The sequence below is a fragment of the Triturus cristatus genome, chromosome 1_2 (genome assembly GCF_964204655.1).
Source record: "Triturus cristatus chromosome 1_2, aTriCri1.1, whole genome shotgun sequence".
In the NCBI taxonomy this organism is placed as follows: Eukaryota; Metazoa; Chordata; class Amphibia; order Caudata; family Salamandridae; genus Triturus; species Triturus cristatus.
The window spans coordinates 20930202-20958001 of record NC_140580.1 but is presented as its reverse complement, the minus strand read 5'-3'; the positions used below and the strand labels follow the sequence as shown (position 1 = coordinate 20958001).

The following is a 27800-nucleotide window of genomic DNA, read 5'->3' as shown; positions in this document are numbered from 1 at the left end:
CCAAGACACCCACCAGCACCGGTGTGGAACCTCAACTTGGTCCTCACCAGACTGATGGGTCCACCCTTCGAACCTCTCCACTCATGTGAGATTCAGTTCCTCGCCTGGAAAGTAGCTTTCCTAGTAGCAATCACTTCGTTAAGAAGAGTTAGTGAACTCCAGGCACTAACCATTCAAGAGCCATTCATACAGGTTCACGCAAACAGGGTCGTACTACGTACCAACCCCAAATTCATGCCTAAAGTAATATCGCAGTTCCACATGAATCAAACTATTGAACTGCCTGTTTTCTTTCAGAATCCACAAAATGTCGCTGAGAGAATGCTCCATACACTAGATGTAAAGAGGGCCCTCATGTACTATATAGACAGAACTAAGGACTTTAGGAAGACAAAACAACTTTTCGTTGCCTTTTCTCCACAACACAAGGGCAACGCCATTTCCAAAGCAGGTATAGCCAGATGGATCGTTAAATGTATTCAAATTTGCTATCAAAAGGCTAAACGCACATTAACGATTCCCCCACGAGCCCACTCAACACGAAAGTTAGGGGCGTCCATGGCTTTCCTGGGAAACATTCCTTTACAGGAAATATGTAGAGCAGCCACATGGTCCACTATACATACATTTACCAAACACTACTGTGTAGATGTACACTCAAAACAGCAGGCAGCTGTAGGACAGGCTGTTCTCAAAACTCTTTTTCAGACTGCTGCAGCTGGCACTGGTAGCCGCCGCTAATAGGAGGTACTGCTATGTATTCTATGCACAGATATGAATTCAGCAGCCCACATGCCTCGAACTGAATATGCTACTTACCAGTATGCATCTGTTCTTGGCATGTAGGGCTGCTGACATTCATATGTGGGTCTACGGCAAAGTCTGCACTTGTTGGTTGGGCATTACACTTACCACCAACACGATTTCAATATGGCGCCCGTTTTTTAGGGGCTTAGATTACTTCCAACATGGCCACCAGTTTTACCACTGAAGACTGTGGCGGTTGGCACTACAGCTCCCGTGCCACAACGCTGATGCCCTCAACGTGCCCAGATCCCGTTGGGTTAACTGTAGCATGAACCGAACTTGCAGTCACCTTCCGGAACCGGCAACACAGGTTAGGTTCTCAGCCGAGTGGGCGCTAGTCTCTGTAAGTATTGATCCCATCTTCACTGAAGCATCGACCGAGGTAAGACTCACCAATGCTTAAAGATACATATTAGTGGACATCCCGCCAACTTTGGTAACAACCGGTGAAGTTTCATGAGTTTTTAAACTGCCGGCTGTGGTCATTAAGCTCAAACAGATCTGAATGCTGGTGGCGGCGCCGTGACGATTTTGGGCCAGACGGTACGCTAAATCCATCACGGATCGCGTCCCACCTGGCACACGCCGCTCGCCCTCCTCCGACATTGACATCTTGATCGAGACAGCAGTTAGCTTATACTTCCAATGTTTGGTGTGATGCACTACTTATGTTACCAACTAATGCTGGGTCCTCCGGAGTCTTCTAGTGCATTGCACTTGCAATTTGTTAACCAAATCACTTTTTAATTACTGCATACACCTCATTGTTTAATTAGGAAACCACGTTGATTAAACGTGCTCATTCGTTGTCGCTGACCGATGAGACCAGTCTTGAATAATAATTAGGCGAGTGGCTACATCTCGTGCTCCATACAATTATTATTCACCCCTTTTCCCTGTTGCTGTGCTGTTCAGGTACCACATAGGATTGTTGGGTTTCTGCATGCCTTTCATTTTATTAAGATTGAGCCACATGCATGACCAGTCCTCCTACTCGGAGTTAGCATGACTTTGCATGGCTAAACATTAACATGTTCAACGGGTTTTGGCTATGATAATATTCACAGTCGCCATCACTCGTTTTTAGTCAGGGTAGGAGGCAGGATTATTAAACTAGTGGCCCTGACCACCGTCCCCTGTTTTAACTCACTTGGTCCTTATCAAACACTACACTTCTACACTTTAAGGCCCCTCCAACACACTCACCATACGGCAAGGATAAAAAGATCTCCGCCAAAGAGCCCTCACTGAGGGTGCCCGTTGGGTATTGCACCGCCGACCCGACGAGGAGCATGTCCAATGATGAAGCATGACACCCAGCGGGCTGGGTGTGTGAGGGCACTTTATCCGAAAGGAGGAATTCCCCATCCCCTTTCTGGATAAATCATCCTGTAGCATTCTACCTCACAGTCACTTTTTAACCCTGTAGGAACTGCATACTACTTTCTTTGTTCTTACAAGGTTGCTTGTAACCTTTTCAGATATTCCTTCCGAACATTCCTCCACCACTGCGATTTCTTTTGGTGGCTCATTTGTCAATTCTTCAGACAGAAGTTCAGGCTCTGTTAGTGAAAGGGGCTGTAGAGGGAGTTCCACTTTCAGAAGTAGGGACTGGATGTTACTCCCATTATTTTCTGATGCCAAAATAGGACGGGTGTTTGTATTATTTTAGATTTCTGACCCCTGAACTTCTTTTTGAGGAAGGACACATTCAAAATGCACATACTGGCCCAAGTTCAATCTACTCTGGATCCAGGAGATTTGTTGTTAGCGTTGGATCTGCAGGATGCAGATTTTCCTATTCGCATTCTGCAGTCTCACAGATGTTATCTGCATTTTCAGCTGGGACAGGAGCATTTTCAGTTCTCTGTACCCCCTTTTGGGCTGACCAGTGCACCTCACGTATTCACAAAGGTGATGGTGGTGGTTGCAGCACATCTATGGAGGCTGGGAGTACCAGTCTCCCTGTTCCTTGATGACTGGCTGTTAGAGGCGGGCTTGCTTCAGGCAGTTGCCAGCCATCTCCAGCTGACCTATTGATGTCTTTGGGTTTTACCATCGATGTGCCAAAGTCACACCTTACTCCTTTGCAAAGGCTCCCTTTTATCAGAGCTATACTGGACATTGTGTTGTTTTAAGCTATACCTCTGACTCGTCGATGCCAGGACATTTGAATATAATCTTGATGTTTCAGCCTGCAGCTTGGATCTTGATGACATTGGCTCTGAGGCTTCTGGGCCTCTTGACTCCCTGCATTCTGCTTGTAAACAATGCCAGATGGCACATGTGGGCTCTGCAGTGGAATTTGAAGTGGTCTCAACACCAAGGAAATCTGTCAGATTTCATTCACATGTCGGAGGAGTCTGCAAAGGACCTGCAGTGGTGGCTACTAGACTGCAGTTGGACCAGCGGCAGACCCCTCTCATTGCCCCACCCTAAAGTGACCATTGTGACGGATGCGTCTTTACTTGGTTGAGGAGGTCATCTGATGGATATGGAGATCAGAGGTCTCTGATCTCGAACAGATGTTTGTCTTCAAATGAATTTGTTGGTGCTTTGGGTGATCTGATTGGCCTTAAAAGCTTTTTTTCCAAGGATCAAAGGGAAACGATTGCAGGTACTCATGGACAATACGACCAGCATGTTGTATTGCAACAAACACGGCAGACGTAGTGCCTAGAAGCTCTACGTCTTTGGGAGTGGCTGAGCAATCAGGGCTTATCTCTGATAGTCCAACACTTGGCGGGATCTTTAAACGTCAGAGCAGACAAACTCTCCCTGCGATACCTAGCGGATCACGAATGGCATCTGTGATCAGAAGTAGTATGGGGTGTGTTCCAATGATGGGAGAACACTGACCTGATCTGTCTGTCACCGCAGAGAACGCACTGTGTTGACAATTTTGCGTATTAGAGTTCCCAAGACAGTCCTCTCTAGGAGATGTTTTTCCCCTTCACTGGGTCTCGGGGCTCCTATACGCCTATTTGTTACTACCTCTGCTACCCAGAGTGCTCAAGAAGATCAAGAGAGACCGGGCCCAAGTCATCCTAGTGGCTGCAGACTGGACAAGGAGAGTGTGGTACTCAGAACTTTTGGCTACGATCATCATTTCACCGATTCGGCTGCCTCTGAGGGAGGATCTCCTGTCTCAGAAGCAGGGTTGGGTTCTGCACCGGAACCCACGTGGGTTATAACTCCATGCATGGAGATTGAGTGGAGGCAGTTGTTAACATATGAACTTCCTCAGGAAGTTGTTTGTGTAATCCTGGCAGTCAGGCATCCATCTATAAAGACTGTTTATGATGGGAGATGGAATAAGTTCATGGTGTGGTGTGCCTCATGTCAGATCCAACCTTTACAAGTTTCCCTTTTTGATATTCTCTTTTTTTGTTCATCACTGGCTCACCAAGGTCTAATAGTAGCTACAGTTAAAGGTTATTTTGCAGCCCTTTCGGTTTACTTACGTTTACTGGATTAGCCGTAATTTTTTTAAATCACCTGTTCTGATTTGTTTTGTAAAGGGGGTTGTCCATATGTTTCCCCCTGTTCGCTTTATAATGCCACCGTGGGATTTGAATTGATTGTTCACTTATTAATGCATAGTTGTTCTTTCCGTCTGTTGACTCTGAAAATAGTGTTCCTCATAGCCATTACGTCTGCTAGACGAGGAAAGGAACTTCAGTCTTTGTCATCGGTACTTCAATATGTTTCCTTTTTCCTTATAAGTTGGTCCTTCGAACGAAAGCAGCATTCCTTCCTAAAGTAGTTATGCCCTTTTTATGTGGGGCAATCTATCACTTTGTCATCCTTTTATGCACCACCTCATCCTTCAGAAAAAGAGGAACGGTTACATCGTCTTGATTTCAACAGAGCTCTTACTTTTTATTTGGAGAGAACTAAGGAATTTCACAAAGACAAACAACTTTTTTGTTGGCTTTACTGGAGTAAAAAATGGGAAGGCAGTACAAATTAGAACAATTTCTTGGTAGATTGTCTTATGCATTAACATTTGTTATAGTCTAACCAAGAGACAGCCCCAGAGGGACTGGTTGCTCATTCATCTAGGGCAAAGGCTGGTACTACAGCTTTGTTTTGAGGTGTACTGATGTTAGATATATCTCAGGTTGCAACGTGGGCATCTTTGCACACGTTCACCAAGCATTATTGTTTAGTTGGTCAAGTCAGGAGAGAAGAGCATTTTACCTGTTCTAGTGTGAGTCAGCCCACAAACCCACCACTTTAGAGGTACTGCTGTAGTATCTATTCAAAAGGTAAGGAATCTGCAGTTAGAAGTCTCAATCAGAAGGACAAGTAACTTAACTTTGGTAATCTCTTTTCTGGTAGAGACTCTATCTAACCACAGATTCCACCTGCCCTCCCACCTCCTCATTCTGTGGAAGGGACTAAAGTAGAGTTATGTTGATACATACTTAAGATTTTGGATATCTGCACACAAAAAATGTATTTTTATACACATTGCAGTAGGGTTTCTTAATGCTTCACCTCTGTAGGTACGGGTGGAGGGCGGGAAGAAGCTTATTCCAGCACAAGGAGGTGATGTATATGTAGGGAAGTCGACGTTTCAGCTGCTCAAGAGTGAGAAGAGTGAGTCGCACACGGAACTGTGACATCGCACAACTCCACTTGCTGACGCTGGAGGATATTGCTATACAAAAGTTTCCGGATCCAGCCTGTTGCCTGGAGGTATTCAAATGGTGAGAAATCTGTGGTTACATAAAGTCTCTACTAGAAAAGATGTTACAAAAGGTAAGTAACTTGTTCATCAGAATCAAAACAGTTAGTGTGTGTGTATACACTGGCTGCATACTTAACAATTCCACCATTCTTTGCATGTGACTGGATAAATATACATTAGAGTTCACCAGCGTCCAAAATGTTAAAACTACTTTAGTGTTTTTCCTAAATTTGACTTTTAACAGAAAGCAGGGAGAAATACACTCTGACTCCATCCAAGGCTTAAGGACCCTGAGGGCAGCACTTTGGGACTTACTCCCACAGAGGACAGTAGATGGGGTCAAGTCTACTTGGGTCTGATCAGCTAGGAAGCAAGAAAGACATCTGGAACTGTAGTTCACACAGGAGGTCAGCCTAGTGAACCTTGGAGTAATTTCTGGGGTCCTAGGTGGAAGGCAAGCAAGTCCATTCTTTCTTCAGGATTTTCTGAAAGCAGGGCAATAATTCTTCTGAACTTCACAAGTCCAGAATTTCTGGTTTCATGTTGTGGTGGTGCTACCTTTATTTCCAGTGTCAGCCTGTGTGTGGAAAGTCATCCCTGTGTCTGACTCTAGAACTGGTTTTGGTCAGTTCTTCCCTTTCCTTTCTGATTTGCACCAGCCTGGCTAGTGAAATAAAGGGCAGGCAGGCCCTGGTGTGAGCTGCATCTGCCAGTGACAGGGTATTCTTTTTCTGAAGTCAGAAATGGCTTTGTTCAGCCCCAGGCTACCCTTTGAAGTGCAATCAGGGCAGGGGCACAGCTCTTCCCCAAACATCCTGTCGGAAAGATCCTCACCTCTCCACATTCAGGCTGTTTATCTACTGTCTAGGAAGAATACACAACACACCATATGAGAGCCTTTAACAGTCAGGTGACCTTGGACACTGGCAGAAAGGCACATTTGGCTTAGGAAGGAAAAAGCCAACTTTCGAAAGTGGCATTTTCAAAATAGCAATTTAAAGTCTGACTGGACAGTTAGGTTGGATTTTACATTCCTATTTCAATGAGTCCTTAAATCATTTTTTTCGGTAGTCCCAAACTGAAGTTTTGCGTTCTAATGTACCCCAGTGCTTTTCTATGGGGAGCCAGCCTTGACACAGTGAAAAATGACTTTGGATGTTTTTCACTGCCAGGACATGTAAAACTATCAAATACCATGCACCTTTCCCTATGGGCATTTAGGACCTAGCCGAGGGGTGACGTATAAGTATTAAAAAGGAAGGTTTAGCCCTGGCAATAGGTTGTTTGTGCCAGGTAGAAATGGCAGTTTAAAACGGTACTACAGACTGCAGTGGCAGGCCTAATACATGTTTTTCGGTGCTACTTTAAGGGGTGGTACAATGAGTGCTGCAGCTCATTTGTATCAGTTAATTTACAGGCCTCTAGTACTTATAGTACTTATTGGACTTGGCCCTCTTTGCTGGGTAATCCCCAAACGTTTTGTCTCACCCTCTTGTTTTCTGAGGTCGTTTTTGTTGGCTTTTAGGACTCTGTTGGCACATTTAATTTACTTGCAAGTCCCTAGTAAAGTGGTACTACGTGTACCCCGGGCTGTAAATTAAATGCTACTAGTGTGCCAGCTAAACTGATTGTACCATTCACTTAAGTAGCCATTTGAACATGTCTCAAACCAGCCATTCCAGCCTGTATGTGCAGGTTTAAACTTCCAATTCGACAAACCAAAATAAACCTTTTGACAGACCTAAACCTTCCTTGTTAATACATTTTAGTCACCCCTAGGGTAGTGCCTAACCAGCCCATAGGGCATGGTGCAGTATATTTAAAAGGTTGGACATGTACTTTTGACTTTTACGTATCCTGATAGTGAAAAACCATTAAATACGATTTTTCACTACTGCACGGCCCACCTCTCCCATAGGATAACATTGTGTTGCCTTACTACATTCATTAAGTGATCACTTTTAATTGGGAGCAAGTAGGGATGTTAAGTTTGGTGTTTAAATAATTGTAATTTAAAACCCTATTTAATGATAAAGTTGGATCGTAAGTCATAATTCTGAAAATGGCACTTTTAGAAAGTTGGCATTTTCCTGTCCCAACCATTTGGTGCCTGCAGCCTGTATCCTGGGTCACATGACTAGGTGTAGCTGGCAGTTGGCCTTTGTGTATTACTCAGACAGACAAACGTGGACGCATTCTCAGCACAGGATCTTGCATTGCAGCCCCGCATCTCCTTACAACTGCCACTGTACAACGCAACCATGATGCAGGACCTCATTATGCTCCGCAACCACGATTTAAGGTACTTTGTTCAGCTGACCGAACTTGGTTCCTGTATGCGGCTCACACACTATTGTGGTCGGCCTGAACATTGACTTTGCCCCACTCCGACGCGACCAGATAACCACAGTTGGCATTTTGTGCTTTTAAGCAATCATTTTTTTTTTATGTAACTCTAAAATTGCATATCTCCTGTTCTGCTAATTAGATTTTTGTCATTTTTGTGTCAAACAATTTATTAAATTTCACTCTATTTTTCTAAGGTGTGGTATTTTTCTTGTGTTGTGTTTTTACGTTATTACTATTTTTCCACTGTACAACTACATTACACATTGCCTCTAAGTTAAGCCTTACTGCTTTAGTGCCAAGCTACCTGAGATTTAAGCACATGTTCATTTGAGGTTTGCTTGTATTTAACCCTGGCAAAAATTGTGGTTGCTGCTTGAGTAGGGTTCACCACACCTCAAACCCGTAACTCTGTTTCCTATAGTACCATATACTGGGGTCTTAAAAGTAAATTAAACATGCCAATTATGTGGATGCTAATTTTGCCATGTTTGAAAGAGAGAGCAAAAACACTTTGCAACTAGCTAGCAGAGGCAAAGTGCACAGAATCCTATTGCCAACAAAAATTGGTTCAACTGCAGAAGACAAATATCTGGGGGAATATTTATCAAAAGATGGGTATTTTCAGCATGTGTTTCCCTCGCAAAAAGCAGGGAGAACTACCCACCCCCATGTGAGCTCTCATTGCTATATTCAAAAGACCATCAGAATTTTTGTGGTCAATCCGATGGCAAAGTTCCACTGTATAGTCAATTCCTTGTAGGGTATGTACCAGCTCAACAGTTTTGGATTCTCACCCTGCATTTGCATAGCCCATCTAAGGGGGGTCTGTGGTCTTCCTGATCCAGCAGTGATTCCAAACAAGTATGGTCTCAACTTCTTCAGTGCCTAGACCAATGCAAATGCTTACCAATCAGTTGCAGTCTGCCTCTGTTCCCTCAGCTGTGACAAGACTGCCCCATTGTCATGCTTTGAAGCATCTATCTAGACTAGAAATTCCTTGGAGAAGTCGGTGCCTGTAGCACTGGTGCTGGGTGCGTGACCTCCTTCAGACTATCAAAACACTTTCTAGCACACCTCGATCCAGATCACCTTCTTGGGCTGCTTCTTGAAACTCACCTTGCTCAGCTGCAACTTGCTCCACTGACTTGGTGGCCCACGCACACAACTAAACCCTGCCCTATCGGGGCTTGATAGTCCGGCCTGCACGTTGCAGGGGCTGAAACATTTTCCAGAGATGGTGCAGGTGGTGGTCCAAACTAGAGCTGAAAAGAGCAATGACGTTTTCTAGCCTGGCCAGGGCCGGGTTGTCCAACCCCTGTAAGGTGGCATCACTTTAAAGTGAAAGTGCACCTCTGGGGTGGAGAATGCTGTCCTCTCATTGCCCCCCCCCCCCCTCAGTCAGAGATATCTGACAACACCCTGATGTTAAGTCAAAGGTCCTAAGGAATTTGGCAACCTCCAATCGATTAATGAGCTAATTAAATCTGGGGCTAGGGTGAGCATCAGTCTTGGTGACTGAGTTGAGGCCTCTGTAATCCATACAGAGCCTAAGTTCTGAGACAGTGCCTAGTGGGGCTGCTTTGGGTATCCGCTCCACTGAACTGGACCAGGGACTACAGAAGGGCTCAATCACCCGAATCCAACATCTTGGACACCGCATGCTTCATGCTGTCCCTCACCTTGCCAGACAACCTGTATATTTTAGTCTTCACAGGCATGTCACCCGTTTTGTCATGGGTACACCAATCGGTGAACCTGGGAGTCAGTTAGAAGAGAAAAATGAACTGCCCCCACAAATGACAACAGTCCCTCTGTTGTTCTGGGGTCAGTATAGGGGAGAAGACAACTCCTTCCAATGACCCATCTTGGTCCTTGGAAAACTGGAGCTCTGGGGGGGTCTTGCGCTCCTCCTCCTCACCATCATCTGTCCACAAGGGCATAGTGACTTCAGACCTCTCAAAATGAGGCTTGAGGTGGTTCACATGTGGAACCCTTTAGGGGTTCCTAGATGTCTTGGGGTCAATCAGTTAGGTGACCTAGCCTTTCCCCTCTTTATTTTTTGAAAACTTTATTTTCCATTTTTCACATATCATATATATAGAAATAGGGCCTATAGGAATCCTAAAAATGCCCGTCATATGGAAGATAAAGATAAGGACAGGTTCAGAGAAGCCCGCAAAGAGTATAATTGTGCCTTAAAAGAGAGAAGAAATGTATTAAAAGCAGAGGCATGGATAGCTCTACGCGAAGCCTCTGTCAGCAGAGACTCTAGCGCCTTTTGAAAGGCCGGTAATGCCCCTTTTTTGATAGAGATATAGCCATAGATATAGGTGGCAATAACGGAGCAGGCGTGGATAGAGCACTTCTCTGCTCTGTATAAAGATTCACACTTAGGACCTCAAATTATTATAGAAAATGAGGTTGGGCAAGTAAAACCTCCAGAGGTCCAAGGGGCACAACTGCATTTTGATCTCAGCGAGGTAAATCTGGCTATTGCTAAAAGCCTGGGGGGAAAGGCCGCTGACCCGGATGGTGTCCCTGTTGATATCTTTAAAGCAAATATGGAATTATGGGCCCCATTGCTGACACAAGTTTTTAATGCCTGTGGCTCCGCTGGTTTTCTATCTACATGGTATGAATCCATTTTGGTACCTATTTTTAAAAAAGGCGACAGGGCTGATCCGGTTTGTTACCGGCCAATATCCCTGCTGGATTCTACCGTGACAATTGTGGGTCGAGTTATACTGAACAGATTACAAGACTGGGCGGAGGAACAGGCAGTGATAAGTGACCTGCAATATGGTTTTCGCAAGAAGCTAGGCACAATTGAGCAGGGCCTTAATCTTAATATTTTAATGAACAAGTACATTAAAGCTAAAAAAGGACCCTTATACATGGCATTCGTCGATTTATCATCTGCGTTTGACTGTGTAATGCATTACAAATTATGGTTGATATTAGAGGAGGTGGGTGTGGAAGTGGTTTTGATTTCTTATCTAAGGCAGCTATATCAAGGGGCAAAGGCGCAGGTTTGTTTTGGGGCAGGGGGGGAATGCACTAGACACTTTAAAGTGAGGTGTGGTGTGAGACAAGGCTGCGTTCTTGCACCATTTCTTTTTACATTGTATATACACAGTTTAGATAGGGTTTTAGTACAGGAATGCAGGGATTTACCAGAAGCTGATAAACGACCTATCCCTGCATTACTATATGCAGATGATGCGGTTCTTATGGCTCGTACATCACAGGGACTTCAAAGGGTTGTAAATAGCATTGCAAATTTTATGGCGGAGAGGGGCTTGACTATTAACTCATCTAAAACATTTATAATGAATTGCGGGCCATGGTGTATAAAGCCTAGAACAATTTTTATTGATAAAAAGCGAATTGAAAGCACCAAGACTTTTTCCTACCTCGGAATTTTATTTGAACGCATGGGATCATGGGTGGAGGCAGTTAAAATAAGAAGATTATTGTTTATAAGGACTCTGACTGCCCTATCTAATTTTAGTAGGAAATTGGGCAGACGCCCGACGGTGGAATTATTAAACCTATATAAAGCGAAATGTGTCACTGTAGCTTCATATGGAGCTGGTATATGGTGGCATGTGGATGTCAACTCTATCCAGGTAGCTGAAAATATTTTTCTGAGGTTTTTACTAATGGTCCCAAATAGTACCTCCTCTTTCATATGCCACGCAGAACTAGGGTTGTTATATCTGGAAGATATCATAAAGATCCAACCGGTCCTGTTGTGGCATAGGGTATGGACAATAGAAGAAATGAAGTTTAATCACCTGATTCTCACAGATTGTATGGGTCTGGATGGGGTGAAACAAGTCAGATGGTTGCTATATGTCAAATCGTTTTTATATAACCTGAGCCACCAAGATTTTTATGATGATCCCCTTTCCATGCACAGGATAACAAGGAAAGATCTTAAAAATGAATGTTTACGTTTTCTGAGCGAACAGAGGTTATGTGTGGAAATGAATAAAACAACGGTGCAGGCACATAACCTCATATTAACAACTTTTACATTGCAGCCGTACCTAGACCTGATAACACGTGATTATGATACATTTTTATTGATGCGTTTCCGTCTGGTTATTTTGCACAGATCGATAAGCTTCCCTGATGTAAATGACTTGTCGAAAGAAGTGTGTAAATGCCCATGCGATGATACCTCTGGACAATCAACTATACATGTGGTATTCTTTTGTAAATTTTATTCAGTACAGAGGAAACTATGGATTACCCCTGTTTTAAAAACATTTGGTATGAGGCAATGCCGCCCAGCATTCATGGCCCTACAACAGCTAGAGACAGAATTTGTGATAGCTTCTGTAATCACTTTTCTAAAAACCATTTTTAAGTGTAGGAAATTGATCATGATGTAACACACTGAGAAATGAAATAGTGTTTTTGAATTCGGTCCATTATTTTACTGATAATATAATTATATGTTTTTAACAATTTTAATATGTTCTTATGTACTTTTATGGTTATTTTTGTAACGGAATAAAGTGTTATTGATTGATTGATTGATATATAGAAATAGTGGGATACTGTCAAACATAGCAGCATGAGATTCATAACAGCGGCAGCATAATTAGCAGTGTACTATCAACAGGAGAATAGACTTCATAATATCCAATTCTGCATGAATTTGTATTCACAGCCCCCAGGTCTGTACTTGTTCCCTCCTTATTCCTTTGTTGGCGCTCCCTTCCTCCTTTGATTGCTGGGTACATCATATAGATATAACAAGCAGTCCTTAAAGTGATCACATTCATGTTGCCCAATGACTGATACCCGTCACCCCACCCCTTCTAGGACAATGCCCCGCTCTGTTTGCGAGGCTGTGGCCTGCCGTATGGTTTCAACATATGTTCTATAAGGCCTCCATATATCTTTAGGACGAGATGAGTTAGGCATAATGCTTGCATACGTCTCGCAGTTAGTATTACAGTAGGTCATTCTATTCAGCCAACTCTGCAACCTGGTAACTGCTTTACGGCCCCACATTATAGCTATTTCTCTTTTGGCCAGCAGTAATTCGAGAGCTGCAAATCTTCTGATCTTTTTGGGGAAGTTAACTGTATAGCCTAGTAAAGCCACTTCTGGTGTAGGAATGAGCGACAAGTTAGTCATGGCTCCCAGTATTCTGTGTACCTGCTCCCAGTATGTCTGTAGCTTAGGATATGTCCATGTGAGGTGTGCAAAATCTGCATACGGTGCGGCAAATTTCTTGCAATGATGTGGTCGGGCTGGGTCCAGTCTGTGTGCTTTTGCGGGTGTAAAATAAATGCAGCGTAAAAATTTGAAATGGAGAAGTTTATGCCTGCTATTAAGAGAGACTGTATTAGTTACCTCGCAGCACTTTGCCCACTGCTCATCCGTAATGGGGTGGCCTAGATCGCTTTCCCAAGCCTTGCAGACCTTGTCATCGTTTACCGGCTTCAGGCTGGCACAAGCTTTGTTGAGCTTCGAAATTAGATTGGCACCGGAATCATTTTTGATGATCAACGTGAGCGGGTGAAGGAGTCAGGTTCCACGGGATAATTAGGCAGTGTAGCACGTAGAGCAGAACGAATGCAGCCCAGTATAAAACTATCCATCAGGGGGGCATCCTAGAAACGGGCATCGTCCATCTCCGAGAAGATGTGCCCCTCTGGGTAGAGGTCCCCTATTTTGGTGATATTGAATTTGGTTAAGGTGCGTTGCACTAGTTTTTCACCCGTTATAGGTAGCCATGTGGCGTTTCGGAGGGGTAGTGCAGAGGAATATAATGCATTGGCGCCAGTGTACTATTTAAGTTTATCCTATGCCTAGCTAGTGGTGGAGACCGTCTGTATGTCATTGGGGTCTCTGGGAATCCCCTTGAGCTGGACAGTGGACAACCGTTCTGGCAGGACAAAATCTGCCTCGGGACGAAAAAATTGAATCCTTGCGCCTGGATGATACCATGGATAAGCGTAGCAGCTTTGGGCCACTAGATAGTACAATTGTAGATCTGGGACGCCGTATCCCCCCCTGTCATATGGGAGGGTAAGCACCTGCCAGTGGACCCTTGCCCCCTTGCCTCCCCAAATTAGCCTGATGAGGTGTGTACGCAAAGTTTTTAAAAAAAACATTCGTAAGGGGTATTGGAATATTGTTAAAAAGATGTACAAATTTAGGAAGCACTACTATCTTAAGTATCGCAACTCTTCCAGCAATTGACCACGGTAACCGCAGCCATCTATCCACCTGTGCCTCTAGCGTACTAATTGCTTGACCATAATTTAAGCGGATGATTTGGGCAGTGTCCAAGTGCACATGAATGCCCAGATATTTAACCGAGTCCTTGCACCATTCTAGGGGGAATTCGCAGTCCCACTGGGCCGTGTTGGTCGTTATAGGAAAGATCACCGACTTGTGCCAGTTGACGCCAAGGCCCAAAAAGCAGCCAAATCAGAGGATTTCTCTAATGAGCAGCTCTCAATTTACTTGGGGGTCTCTAACATAGAACATAGAGGATAGTGTCATTGGCATAAAGCGAAACCAAAAGGGGGCCAGTGTTGAATTGCAAGCCTCTCTGTAAATGCCGTTCCTGGAAATGGCGAATTAAGGGATCCATAGCCAGGATAAACAGCAGGGGAGACAGGGAGACACCCCTGTCTGGTGCCGCGGGATAGAGAAAGTGGTCGGGATAGCATGCCGTTCAGGCGAAGTCTCGCCGTGGGCCGGCTGTATAGTAATGCTGTTGTGGCGATGAAACCCATGGGCATGCCCATTTGGCACATCACCAAGATGAAAAAGGGTCATTCTAAAGAGTCACAGGCCTTTTCGGCATCCAATAAAATTGTGGAGGTGGGAACCTCAGGGTTAATTCTGTGAATGACAGAGAAGAGTGTACGGAGATTTAATGAGGTAGATCGTTGCAGGACAAAGCCGGATTGGGCCAGTGAAATGATAAATTCCATCAGCTGGGATAGACAGTTGGCAATGATTTTAGCTAAGATTTTATAATCTAGGTTCAATAATGATAGCGGTCTGTAGGACTCGCATAGGGCCAGATCTTTGCCTGGTTTGGGGAGGAGAATGATAACCGCCTCACGAAGCGTGGGAGGTAGGATCTGCTTTTCAAGGGCCTCGGCATACACTTCTATCAACTGTGGCGCCAGTAGGTCTTTATATGCCTAATAAAAGTCCCCGGTGAAGCAATCTAGCCCAGGGGCCGATGTGCCGCGAAGGGCATCAATGGCTCCGAGGATATCTGCCACAGATATAGGCTCTGCCAAAAAGTCTTGCATTTTTTTTCAAGATATACCAATGCAATCTCCGACAGATATACCTCTTGGGCCGATAGGTCGCTGTCCTCTTTAGTAGTGTATAGAGCAGTGAAGTTTAGTCTTAAGAATTCTGAACGAATATCCGAAGTGGAAGTGAGTGTCCGATCCATGGAGGGGTGCAGTTCTGTTATGTATGCTCCGCTGTATGGGGGGTGTAGCATCTGTGCTAGCACCCTGCCGGGTCTTTCACCCTCCCCATACCGTTTGGCGTTATGATATTTGCCCATATATTATAGCTCGCGCTCAGCAGCCTCCTAAAATTCCACCAGAAGGGCCAAACGCCAACCCGTCGCTTCCGGGTCAGGGGAGCTAAGCTAGTTCGCGTTCAATGCGTGTAAGTGTGTTCTACGCAGAACTTTAAGAACTCCAGCATGCTTGGCTATGCAGACCCCCCTAATATAGGCTTTGAAACCCTCCCACAAGACCGCCCATGTGTCAACTGAACCAGTATTTATGGAAAAGTAATCTTCAATGGCTTCGCGTACCTCTGCATTAAAAAGATCATCATGGAGGGCACGGCCCAGAAACCCTCTGGACGCGGGACTCACAAGTGTAGTTGTACTGGAGAATTGTCAGAATATGTCCTTGGTAGTGTCATGTGAGACCCGAACCAACTGTTTAGGTCAGGGGAAATCAGCCAAAAGTCAATCCTAGTTCAAGTGTTGTACTGGTCGGAATAGTGTGTGTAAGTTGTATGTACGGGGTCGCGTCTGCACCAAATATCTAGCAGCGATAATTGCTCACAAAGTTCTAACAGGGCGCGGCGTGCTCTAGGTTTAGTATCTGCGGATACGGCGGTGCTGTCTAAGCTGGGGTTAAGGAGTAGATTGAAGTCCCCCCTACTAAAAGAAAGCAAGGTTCAAGCCTCGCTAGCTGGGCATGTAGCCAGTAGCGTAGCTAGGGGGGCGGTGGGGGCGGTCCGCCCCATGCGGCACTATTTTGGGGGCGAACAAAGGCATTCAGATAAGGCTCGGCTTGCTTTCGTGGACGGGCAGAGAAGGAATAGGACTCGGGAAAGGTCCTCTTCTTCTTTTTTTGTGCTTTCAGCTCTTCCCAGTGGCGTAGCTAGGGGGGTGGGGGCGGTCCGCCCCAGGCGGCACTATTTTGGGGGCGGACAAAGGCATTCAGATAAGGCTCGGCTTGCTTTCGTGGACGGGCAGAGAAGGAATAGGACTCTGGCAATGTCCTCTTCTTTTTTTGTGCTGTCAGGTGTTCCCCCCCCTCTCTTCCTATTATTCCCTCTCTTTCTGTCTTGCTCCTCACTTACTAAAAACCGTAACTTGAAGAAACGGTTTACAACCTCTCTTTCCTTCTTTCATTTAGTTGCTTCCCTGTGAAATGGATCCAAAAAAGAAAAACACTCTTGCGGGAAATGCCCTTTTTCTGACATTTTTCTATTCCAAAGTGCAGCGGGATGGAGAGAAATAGATGGTTTTAAACATGAAAAATAAATACATAACTAAATAAAGCAAGACAGAGGGTTGCAAAGCGGCCAGATTGGTTTTATTTACATCCAAATACATCAGCATCACTTTACAGAGTTTGCTAGTCAAGCGCAACTTTTGTTTTCTAGTCTTTCTTTGAACAGCATTGTTGTCCCCAGGTGGGGAAGTGCACCATTCCTGGAGGTACTGCAATACCTGGTTGATGGGTGGGTTGGAAAACAAAATGTGTACCATGGCTCTGTGTTTATGGATGTGGTCTTTTTAAACCATAGTGCTTACGTTTTGTAAGGATATAAGCAATGGACATTGGAACGGTTCCCTTCAGGGCCCTGTAGTCATGTGCTTAACTGTTCAGGTAAAACCACTTGCGATTTCTGAATAGTGAGTGAGAGATCGTTAAGGTAACCATGTTGTTTCTGCTTACATTTCACATGCTTTACTTAATCTCGCATTCCCTATGAGTGTTTGCTTTTACTTTTTTATTTTTAGGCAGCATATTACTCTTATCAAGTGCATAATTTGAATTGAGCCACATCCAAGTGTTTATAGCGGGCAGAATTAGGTTGTAGATGAAGGCAGTGCGAGTTTTTCTCAGTGGGGCAGTATGGTGTTCAGTGGGGGCGAGTATGTGGCACTATGGCCAGAGCTGTCGAATTTGGAACTGGGGAACTGGGTTCAGCCTTCATGACCAGTCCACCAGACCACTCTACTGAGGGAACATATATCCATGCTAGACCTTAGAAGGCCCCACTAGACCGTAGAAGGCTTGATGTCTTAACACAAGCAGGTGTACCCTAGTGGTGTCAATTGTGAGTTAACGTTGGAGGCCTGTCCACCACAATCCATACTGAAGTTAATCTCCAGTCTTGCGGGCAGGCCTACAAAGCAGCACACCCTAGAGCAACAGTGATCCAGTCACTGTGACTCTGTCACTGAGGTCACATGAACCTTGAGCAGGTTAGGGCGGTGCGAACGGTGTGACCGCACTGGGTACCTATTTCGGGTGGGTGCGTAGTGTTTGCAAGTATATCATGGTTTAAAAAAAACTTGCTGCCTCCTTCCTGGCCTCCAGCAATTTTCAGAAACAATAAAAATGTCATGATAACTTCGGTGATTAATGTTCTTCCTAGAGAGAGATCCGAGTTTTGTCTAGTGGAAAGGTTGACTCCTGGAAAGGTAGCACAGAGGGTTAATGTGCCTGCTGCAGAGAACATGTACCATGCAGATCACAAAGTGCATTGGTTTAATGGGGGGGACCATGATGAATGGTCATTTAATGTCAGCTGTAGATGATGGATCCCTGAACAGTGTCATGTATGTGCATGTTTGCATTGTGCTGAGGGGATTACCAGGTAATTGTTCACGCAGCTTTCTGATGGATGTCACATGCGGTTTTTCTGAGTCCCCAGATAGATCATGCAGTCTGTGTGTTCTCTTTTGTACTGCCAGTCACTGGTGTATTCAACTTTGTAGCCTTGGGACCGTGTCATGTATGTGCATGTAACTTGCATAATTGAGGTAACTATTAGTGGCGATACTACGTGTCTCTCGGTCCTCTTCCAAGTGCTTGCCGTCCTTTTTCCCCAGCAAACCCCCCAGGGGTGGCAATCTGAGGGATAGCCCCGGGCGCCACAAGCTCTAGCTACGCCTCTGCATGTAACGCATGAAAGAAGTCAGGAGAATCAGTATTTGGGCCATATACACACACCAGAGCCGTGTTATGAGCCAGTGACAATTACGTATCTGCCCTCACTAACCCCAAGAATGGAACCCACTTGTGGATAAGGATGGCTCTGCCTCTGGCGTAGCTACTGTAGTTGGCAAAATACCTGTGTGCACCCCAGCTAGCTGCAAAGTGGGCCGAGTCTGACTTGGTAAATGGGTTTCCTGCAAATAGGCAATGTCCACGTTGTGCCTGAGTAAATAATGAACAATCTGCCTTTTTTTTGTGATTGTTATTGAGTCCCCTGACATTCCAGGACATTAAGAATAGGCCAGAAGGGCCTTCAACGTTGCCTAACTTGCCCATCGGCTGTGCTTGTGGAGCTTATCATAATCAAAGAGCTGCAATTATAAAAAAATCGTGACAGTACCCAATGCTGCAAATAGATCCTGATATTCAAACAATGTGAAGCATCCCTCCGCCTCCCCCCACCCAACCTCACTCCCATCCAAGCGAGGCAAAACCATAACCACAAGTAGAACGTGAAGTGCCAATTGCCTTTACACTGTAATGAGAAATCGTTAGAACGGTACATTCGCAATCACCAGAACAAACCCAAAGGTATACACCGTTGGGGGTGGCAACGCCACGTCAGACAACCAGCTATATGTAATATGACAGATGTATGTAGAGCATTATCCCCAAAACGTTTTACAACAACGATGGGCTGTTATTGCAACGTCAACCAGTGCCGGAACTAGAAAAGAGTTCGATACTTGCATCAGAGCCACTGTGTGGGGGAGAGGGTCCCCCCCTTCCCGCTCCAGACCTATTGTTATTGTGCTTACATAAATGACAAAATTCCTGCAGCTCGGTTTCAAAAATGCGAGCCCTACCCCCGATATCTACCCGCAGCCTGGCGGGATGCAGCATGCCATACTTCAAACCCAGATTCCTGAGGGTGGCCTTGACTCCATTGTACTTGCGGCGTGCATCCTGCACCATGACCGTAAAGTCCGGGTAAAAAGAAAGTTTAGAGTTCTGCCACGTAGTGTCCCCACGTTCTCTTGCGAGGCGTAGCACAGAGTCGCGGGCTCGAAAGTTCATGATGCGTGCAATGATGGGCCGAGGGGGGCATCCTGGATTAGGCCGGGCCCCAAGGATCGATGAGCACGTTCTATTACAAACCCAGGGGTAAACGCTTCTCTCCCGAACAAGTCAACCAGTAGAGTCTCAACAAAAAGGTCCATATGGCTGGTTGCGGTGGTCTCCGGGAATCCCAGTATGCAGATGTTATTGCGTCTATTGCGCGCTTCTTGGTCTTCATTCTTTATTGCCACTTCTTTGAGGATGCGTTCTACGCGCTCTAATCCTTTGAGGGATTGCGCAGTGCCATCCTCGATATCCGAGATGCGAGCCTCCGCCACATCTAGGCGCCTGTCATGTACTTGGATTTAAGAGCCCATATCTGCCAAGCTTTTGTCCAGTGCGTCAAATCGGCCATCTAATGCTTTGAAGCCAGCCCTCATCTCCAGCAGCACTGCTGTGGATAGAGCTGGAAGGCCCTCCGTGTTGTCCGCACCCTGTGCGCTCTCTGCCATGCTGGGGCCGTCTTCAGGGACCTTATCTGTAAGTTTTTCGAAGGGGAGGGTCTTCTGTTTGGGATCTTTACGGACCATACCGTGGGGCTGCTGTGCAAGTGGAATCACGGAAACGTGGAGTACTGCCAAGCCACATGTAAATGTCCAATCCGTCCAGTGCGATCATCCAGCACCAAGTGGCGCAGTGCAATGATTAGGGGGTTAGAGGACACAACGTGTAGGTGACATTAAGAGGTGAAGAAAGGCAAGTTATAGGCTCCAGGAGATGTATAGTGCGTGAACCAGGCACTGTTCTGGCGCAGCGGGCACACCCCAGTCCACCACTCAGGTTGTCTTATCTTCGCCTCAGGCCCAGGGAATAGCCGGATGGTGACAATGTCCTAGGCGCCAGCCCACATCTTCTCTCAGGCCGCTTATGGGCCTTGTGTCGACAAGCTTGGCAATGGCGCTGCCTCTACCTCTGCGCTGGTGAGAGAGGAGCGGAGCAGTGGGTCTGCAGCTGGGTCAGGCGCATCAGTGGAGGCGCGGGGCCAGAGGCCTGGTGGAACCTGCACCAGTGATGTGTTGGACTGGAGGGCAGCCTCTTTGGGAAACCCACTCAGGTAAATATCCCTATCAGTGCCCTTTCCCCAGGGTACCTTGTGGGATGGTCCACCAAGACCATGATGAATCTGTTGCCTAAGACAGTTTTAGCGCCCGGCGGCCCAACAATGTCAATACCCATCCTTTCAAAGGGTGTTCAATTAAAGGGAATGAAAGCGGGGTCTTTTACTTTACCCCTAACTTTTCATTGGCCTGTTAGGTTACACAGGATCTGCAGAATTTATTTGATTGCATCCTCATTGGGGCCCAATAAAGGGGGATATGATGAGCCAACTCAAGTAGGATGGCCATGTGGCTCTTGGGGACCACCTAAACCCAGGTTGCTCCAGGCTCAAGGACCTTAGGCTCTCCATACAAGAGACCATTCCTCAGTAAGTGAGGTGATCACCAGAGGTGTTGACAGTCGCTTGGGTTTTGGGCTGCTGCCATAGGCCCTCAAGAGTAGGGTACTCCCTCTGTGCTTTCAAGGACTCTGCCTGGGACAACCCCCTTCAGTTTGCCACCAGGCTAACTCGGGTAGATCTCTCTAGGCAGTAAGGTCTTCTCCTTTAGGTTCCGAGGCATCACCTTCAGGATCAGCCTCCGCCTGAGCAATGGGAACATCTGGAGCACGTTCCCCACGCCCTTTACCATTCTTCTTCATGGCAGGCACCTGGGCCATTTTTCCCATATTTCAGATCCTTCTGACTCCCCTGTCCAGCTGCCATGGGCTGTGTGTTCAGGCACACCTGCTTAGGCAATCCCAACATTTCCAGGTGAGACCTGAGCTCCACCTCTTTCCAAGTGGTGTGCTCTAGGTCATTTCCTAAAAGACACTCCACAGGTATCGCCGGATTCACAGTTACCCTCAAGGAACATGAGGCCCTCACCCCCCTGCCCCCCCTGTTCAGAGGGAACTAGTGTCACTGGATAGTGCCTCACCTGGTTGTCTGCTATCACAACTCGGTGGACTATATCAGGGACAACTGTCTCTAAGGACAGAATATGATACCTAACAGTAGTCTCTATGCCCATTGATGGAGACCCACTTTCTATACATGTTCATATGGTCATGCATATGAGCCCTTGACACCTTCTCCGTGTCACCCAGGGACACTAGCTTAGCCTCGGCACTCTTCCCCAAAACTGACTGGGGCAACCTCCTTCCCAAGCACTTCACTGGCTATTATTGGGATAGGCCCACCATTGGGGGGTTGCTTTGCGCTAACAGATGATATCCCATTTAAAGTGTTTATATTGGTAGCACTTATGGCACTTGGGCTTTTTCCCATTAAACCACCTTTCTTCTGCTCAGGATTCGACTGGGAATGCTTTCCCTGAAAACTGGTTTTGGGACCTTTTGCGAACGCATTTGGTTTTTCTTTGTTTCCCTCCTGTTTTTTTCTGGTGGGTACCCTGTCTAACCTTCTGATGATGCTCTCCCTCAATTCCCCCTCTCCCTTCCTTTGCAAACTCTCTGGTACAATGAGTCTGGAGTCAACTGGGTGTTTCCACATCTCTGGAAATCCATTACTGAACATGTGCTCTTTCATGAAAAGGTTCTACTCCACCCAAAACTGGTTAGAAAGCTTCTGAATGTCTCTAAACGTTAACCTTTTCTGGGATAAAGCTATATTTCACAACTAGGGCTTCTTTCATCGGGGCATACTTCTTCTGGTCTCCCTGAATTGGGCATATGTTTCCATAGACTAGCCCCCAATCGTTCTTATGGACTCTATGCATCTCTAAGGGTACCTCATAGGCATCAGATCATTTATCAATAGCATCACCAAGCACAAAGCGAAGTAACAGGACTTTGTGGACCAGTTTACCTTCCTTAAGCACTACATTGTCGCTGCCACCATATTACTGATGTTTGTATCCAATATTGAATGTATATGAATGATATATTCTTTCATACATTCTAAGGTAATGGGAATATTAAGTTGGAGTTTTTACAACGTATTTGTATAAAAAAGGGCTCATCTGAAGAAAGTTTCACAATACAAACGTTTTTAAACAGCCAGCTCAGGAAATATCTGATTATTTTTTTTTATTCTGATTGCATTGCTTTGTTTCATTTTCCCAGATACTTGAAGAGGTTGAAAAGAGGCAACAAATTGCAACAGCAGTAATTTACCCATTCATGCAGGCCCTAAGGGAGACACCGTTTCCTGCTCCTGGAAAGACTGTAACGGTTAAAAGCTTCATCCCCGACTCTGGAACAGAGGTTGGTGTTGTTTTTTGTAAAACTGTAAAATTGTTCACCTCTGCTGATTATTTAATCTGCTTGAGAGGAATCCAGGCGGTTTCAGCTTTGCGGTTCTGATGTGACCATATCCTGTGTGGCTTATCGAGTGAGGGTTTTATCAACCTGCTGCTCTTGTTTACACTCCCTTGTGACCCTCATTGCCTTTCAGCTTGCCCAGCTTCCCCTGTGGGTTTTATGTGTGATACGCATGTAACACATTGTATTCCACTTCCCAACAACCGCGAGACTATTTGCCTTAACTCACCTTGTTTGTTTTTCCTCACACACAGAGTTCTTCTCCCATTCCCTTCTCGTGCATGACCTTTCATCTTGCTCGCTGCTCATTATCATTCGCCCTATCAACTCTATAGGTCGCCCTGTTCTGCTACCATGCTGTTGGACACAATAGCTGATGGCTACACAAGATGCATAGTCATCGCTGGCATGCGGTCATAGCTATTGCTGGGATGCTGCCAAAAGTGTTGCTTACACGTCAAAACCGGGGAATACTGCTGCAGCGATGCATGTGCAAACAAAGGGCTCCCATTCAAATGATGGCAGATAAGCAGCCTTTGAGCCATCCTGTAGAATAACAACAGTAATGCTACAAACGTTGTAGAACATTTTGATTCCTGAAGGAAAGGCGTGCTATTTATAAGTATAGCTTCTCCCATCTGAAGCACGCAGATGCTTTTTATTATCAACAGAAAAAGAGCTTTCACAAGTACGATTGAGAGAGGAGCTTTCGCTCTGCCTACATGCTGATCACCACCTCGAGTACAGTTTTTGATTGGGCAGAAGGTGTGTGCCTCCCAAAAAAAAGTGCTTGTATTGCACTTTTTGCCTGGTGGGAAATATTATGCTCAGTACATCATGACTGTTGGTTATGGTGGAAAGCCTTCACTATGGCTAATGGCCTGATCTTTTTAAATTCGTTGTGGAAAGCATATATTAACAGTAATTGGCCTTTAATAATGGATTGTTATAACTCTATAATAAAACCTGGAGAGAGGTATTTTGTTACATGCGACCTCTTAGATTTTCCTAATAGGCAAGGGTGCTGGTGTTGGTTACCCCCTGTGCCAAACCTTTGTGATGGAAGATGTGCATTCTGATCCTTGTTAGGTCCTCTTGGGAAACATTTTGTTTTATCAGCTGTCATTTAGTAAATATTTGTAATTTTATGACTGTATGCTTGGTGGTTACCTTGTGGGTAGGCTTACGCTCAATAAGGTAGGCCCATGTTTGCTATAGTAACAAGCCAATGATAAAGGCTAGAGGCCTGATTGAGGCCCTGTGAAAAGTTATGTCTGATGCCATAGGTAGTGATCTACTTATCATGAAACGTTATGTCAAAAGCAGTATGGGAAGGGTGTTAGCTATATATATATTCACTGAAAAAAACATACGTTTCAGGCACGTTATAGTTAGGAATTAGCATTTAAAAAACCTTAGCAATTCACTGAAGAAACCATAGGTTTCAGGGGTGTTATAGTTAGCTGGACTTTTCACTCGTACAAAACCATTGAAATTCCCCCGTTATAGTTAGTTCAGCTAACTATAACTCGCGCGCCCGCAATGCACTGCTGATGACGGCACATATTACATCACTCATGACATGGTCAGTGACATCACTCATGACATCACTGATGACATTTCTAAGGTTTTTTAAATGCTAATTCCTAACTATAACGTGCCTGAAACCTATGGTTTTTTCAGTGAATTTCAAAGGTTTTTTAAATGCTAATTTCTAACTATGCCTACAGAGATAGGACATGTGAAGAAAGAAGAAAAAACGCACAGAAAGAAAAAAAAGAAATGCAGAAAGAAGCAACAGAAGCCCTCAAAGACGAAGAAAAGTGCAGGAAGAAGGATAACGTGCAGAAAGAACAAACAGAAGAGCAGAAAGAAGCCTTGTTGCAAAATTATCCTGTACCCTCAACTTTTTCAGACGGATACTGGTGGTAACTGAGTCTGACTAACCAGTCCTAGAGCCAGTGCTATGTTAAAAGACACTCAGAATACAGTGAAAACACCTACATACACTAGGGAACACTATGCGTTGGGGTCCCCCTGTGATTAGCATGACCTCCTCTGTAAGCCCCTAGTATATAATAGGGCAGGGGATTAAAACTACCTCTTAAAACCCGCCACAGGACGTGTTTGCACATGTCACGTCAGGCCCCGTCCCCTCCCTTCCCCACTGTGTAAACACGCCCTGTGGCCGTTTTAAGTTGGGAGATTAAGTCCCCTTGAATCCTGAGGGTCCCTAGGGGCAAAATAGCCCACTGGGTACGTCCAGTAAGCGCCATTGCAGAGAGGTGTAAAAAGGGGCACGGCCTGCACCGCCTCTCTGCAATGCAGAGCAGTGGCGCTTACTGGAAGCACCTGGTGGGCTAGTTGGCCCCCAGGGTCCCTCAGGATTGAAAGGGAATTATTTCCCCAACTTAAAACGCGCTACAGGGCGTGTTTGCACACGTCACCGTCCCCTCCCTTCACCACTGTGTAAACGCGCCCTGTGGCCGTTCTAAGTTGAGAGATTAAGTCCCCTTTAATCCTAAGGGTCCCTAGGGTCAAACTAGCCCACTAGGTACCTCCAGTAAGCGCCACAGAGCTGCGTTGCATAGAGGTGTAAAAAGGGGCGTGGCCTCAGAAAACCTGTCTGCAACGCAGCTCCCTGACGCATACTGGAGATACCTGTTGGGCTAGTTCGCCCTCAGGGACCCTCAGTATTGAAGGGGAATTAATTCCCCAACTTACAACTGGCCAGGGGGCGCGTTTGCAGAGTGCTGCAAGGAGGGTGCGTGGCCTCCGGCGCGATGCCGGTCTTTTATTTATTTGATTTTTTTAAGAAGGAGGGCTATGTGGCCCCCCTTCTTTTTCAAATTTATTGGCGCCGAGGACCCCATCCCCCAGGTCCTGCACCCTAATTTTTTTTTTGCAGATTGTGGCCCCGGGGGTTGGGCTCCCCGGGGCCTTAATCGGCCCCGGGGACCCCAACCCCCGGGTCATGGCATTTTTTTTTTTTTTTTTTTTATTTCTTTAGGAGGGGGGCTGCGTTGCCCCCCTCCTCAGGCCACTTATGGCCCCGGGGACCCCATCCCCCGGGGCAGCCTTTGTTTTTTTTATTTTATTTTTTAAATATAAATAGAAACACCTAGGACATGCTGGACAAACCGTATATACCGATCACCATGACGATTTGCGTGATATTCATTAAAAGGCGACTATGCATACAATGAATCCACGTGGAATGTATTTACACCGCTAGTGAAGCTCTGACGTGTCTGACGCCCTACCTTGCCTAATCCCGGCGCCCCCGCCGGTGGGTACTCTCCAAGTAGACACCCTTGTTGTTTATTTATACAAACATGGGTAGCTGTTGACGGGCACATTTAATACATATGCACGCCAAACCATTCACAGGGGATTCGACAAAAATTCGACCAAACTATGCAAGAAACCCCCCTCACGGTTAATAAAACACACATCCACCGCCGGATGTGTAATACTTTTTATTTTACTCTCTGGAAAGGAGACGAACCTCACTTGAGAGTCACAGCCTGCTCCTGGCTGAGCCCAATGCTGTGTTACACCCACCAGTGCCCGCCGAGTGCCACACACCTCTGTGTTGTATTCCACTAGCTAGTGCATATGCTATGACACTCTCTAGCCCATGTGCACTGTAACACCACCCCGTGAATATGTCATGCCACACTTGCCTTCGCACGAGTTATATTGCCCCATCTAAGGTGCCTTCCTCGACGCCTGTGTTATAACGCACAGCTCTATGCCATACATATTACAATCTGGGATCCATATCTTTGTCACAGTGCATATGCAACGTTACACTCCCCAGCACATATTTTATATTACAACTTTAGAGACTAGTTAGGTTACATAACACTGCCCTGTGCATATTACACTCCAAGGCGCATATCGCATAGCACGCGCTAGTGCCTGTGCTATCTCGCGCTCTCCAATGAATCTGTCATTGCGCACAATGTATTGCATATTATATTTCATGCCCCGGTTCATCTTATATCACACTTTTTGGTGCATAGTTTATACCATATACTATATCTAGTTTTAATTTTCAATCGTGCTCTCAGGACTATGTTCTATATAACACTGCGTCCACCTACCCTTTTCACGGGCATTACATTTTGCGATGGGGGGTGGAGGGTCAGGGGGAGTTTCTGCCAAGTGAGCCCGGAGTCACAGTCACAAACGTCCACTTCTTCCTCAATATAAGTGAGATTATGCTGCATACTTGTTCATATTTTAAGTAGTTCGCACAGACACACATTTTAAAAACAAAGTTCCTAATACCCACCTTCTCAGTTAGCTTGCTGCCCCATCTCCCTCCTCCCTATACTCTGTTGTCTGAATCCATGAACTAGCCTCCTCCCTTCTGCCATGCATGTTCTGATGTGCTGCCATTGCCCTTCATTTAGCATGATGTACCAGTCCACTCCTCCTGCCCTCCATTGCCCAATTCTATGGCCCATCATTGACCTCCTGCTTAGCCTCTGTGCTTAGCTTGCTGCCCCTATCCTCCTTCCCCCTGCCCTCCGATGTCTTTGTGCATGCCCCTGCTCCATCCTTTTTGCCCACCAAGTTCCATGGACCTGCCACTCCTATCTACTCTGAGTGTTCTGTTGAGCTGCCACTCCCCTCCCACCTACCTAGCATTGTCAGATGACTGTAACCTGTCCCCTGCCACCTCCACCCTTACTGTCCACATGCCATGCCCCTATCCCCTTCCTCCTGTCCTCCATGGTCCATTTTACTGCCACACCCTTCTGCCCTCCCTGGTCTGTTGTGCTGCAACTGCTCCTCTTGCCTGCCCTGCGCGGTCTGTTGTGAGGCCCCTTCCCCTGAACTCTCTTGTCTGTGCCCAGGTCCTGACCCTCCCTTCTATCCTCCATGGTCCTTTGTGCATGCCCCTGCACCCTCCTTCTTGCCCATCATAGCCATTGTGCTGCCATTAACCCTCCCGCTTGCCATGCATGGTCTTCTGTGCTGCCATGGCCCCTCCCACCTTCCCTGTGTGGTCAGCTAGCTGC

The 27800-nt window shown here is 45.9% G+C and overlaps 1 protein-coding gene across 2 annotated transcripts in view; it reads left to right on the top strand.

Annotated features, from left to right (window-relative positions):
• DENND2D (DENN domain containing 2D) overlaps nucleotides 1–27800 on the top strand; it is a 736340-nt gene that overhangs the window by 354450 nt on the left and 354090 nt on the right. For both annotated transcript variants that reach the window (XM_085600175.1, XM_085600177.1), the window contains exon 6: nucleotides 22570–22710. In XM_085600175.1, coding sequence (XP_085456301.1) covers nucleotides 22570–22710 — 141 coding nt within the window. The remainder of the gene's footprint in view (nucleotides 1–22569; nucleotides 22711–27800) is intronic.